Source organism: Microtus ochrogaster, chromosome 6, assembly GCF_000317375.1.
Source record: "Microtus ochrogaster isolate Prairie Vole_2 chromosome 6, MicOch1.0, whole genome shotgun sequence".
In the NCBI taxonomy this organism is placed as follows: Eukaryota; Metazoa; Chordata; class Mammalia; order Rodentia; family Cricetidae; genus Microtus; species Microtus ochrogaster.
The window spans coordinates 21400853-21401766 of NC_022013.1; the positions used below are offsets into that span (position 1 = coordinate 21400853).

At 48.0% G+C, this 914-nt stretch overlaps 1 protein-coding gene across 1 annotated transcript in view; it reads right to left on the reverse strand.

Moving 5' to 3' along the window:
• Nucleotides 1–238: 238 nt before the first annotated feature.
• The window catches only part of Il20 (interleukin 20), a 3078-nt gene continuing 2402 nt past the window's right edge, over nt 239–914 (reverse strand). Inside the window, exon 5 of the mRNA XM_005348480.1 lies at nt 239–325. Coding sequence (XP_005348537.1) covers nt 239–325 — 87 coding nt within the window. The remainder of the gene's footprint in view (nt 326–914) is intronic.

The window sequence follows — 914 nt, forward strand, 5'->3', positions numbered from 1 at the left end:
TACTAAGGATAGACAGTGTTGGGTAGCAATGTTCTCAGCAGCATCTGGGGCCATGTCCTCATCATACTTAAGACAGACACTCTTGGGTACCAGTGTTCTCGGCAGCATCTGGGACCATGTCTTCCTGGTAAGGAGGACTGGGACTCTTGGGTACCAGTGTTCTCAGCAGCATCTGGGGCCATGTCTTCCTGGTACAAAGGACTGGAACTCTTGGGTACCAGTGTTCTCAGCAGTCTCATCACTTCATCAACATCATCTCCTCCATCCATCTCAGAAGGATACCTATTTCCCCCAACGCCTTTACTACCGCGGCCTGAAGCTCAAGCTGAAGGAGGGAAGAGTAGATGCCTGCTGTCAGAGATGCAAAAGACATTTGCCCAAGGACAATCCTCCCTCCTATCATCAGGTCAGCTGGGTTAGTGACAAGAGCATTCTTTTCAAGATGAAAAGACTGCAAGAGGTGACAGCATATCAAATTTTCACAGAAAGAAGGAAGACTACTGAGCCCACTGCTCTGGTCTTACACAGGGAATGGAGACTCAGAGAAAACTTGACTCACACAGACCAAAATAATAAGACCATTTCCTCAAGAAGTGTGTGTGTGTGTGTCTATGTGCATGTCTGTGCTGTCTGTGAGTGTTCCCTACTGTATATACTTAGATCTAATAAATATTGACATGCCAAGCACTGGACCAGTTCAGAAGTAAATGGCAATCCTTGCCCATAAGAGATTCTTGGTTGAGGAAGGGAACAAGCAGGAACAGTAACTGAAATAGGAGTGCCCGCATCATGGTAAGAGGGAGACAGCTCTGGGAGAAGCATCCACTACCTTTCTGGAGGTGACGCCTAGGCTGAATCCTGAACAGGGAAGAGGAAGAGGAGGAGGATGAGGAGGAGGAGGAGGAGGAGGAGGA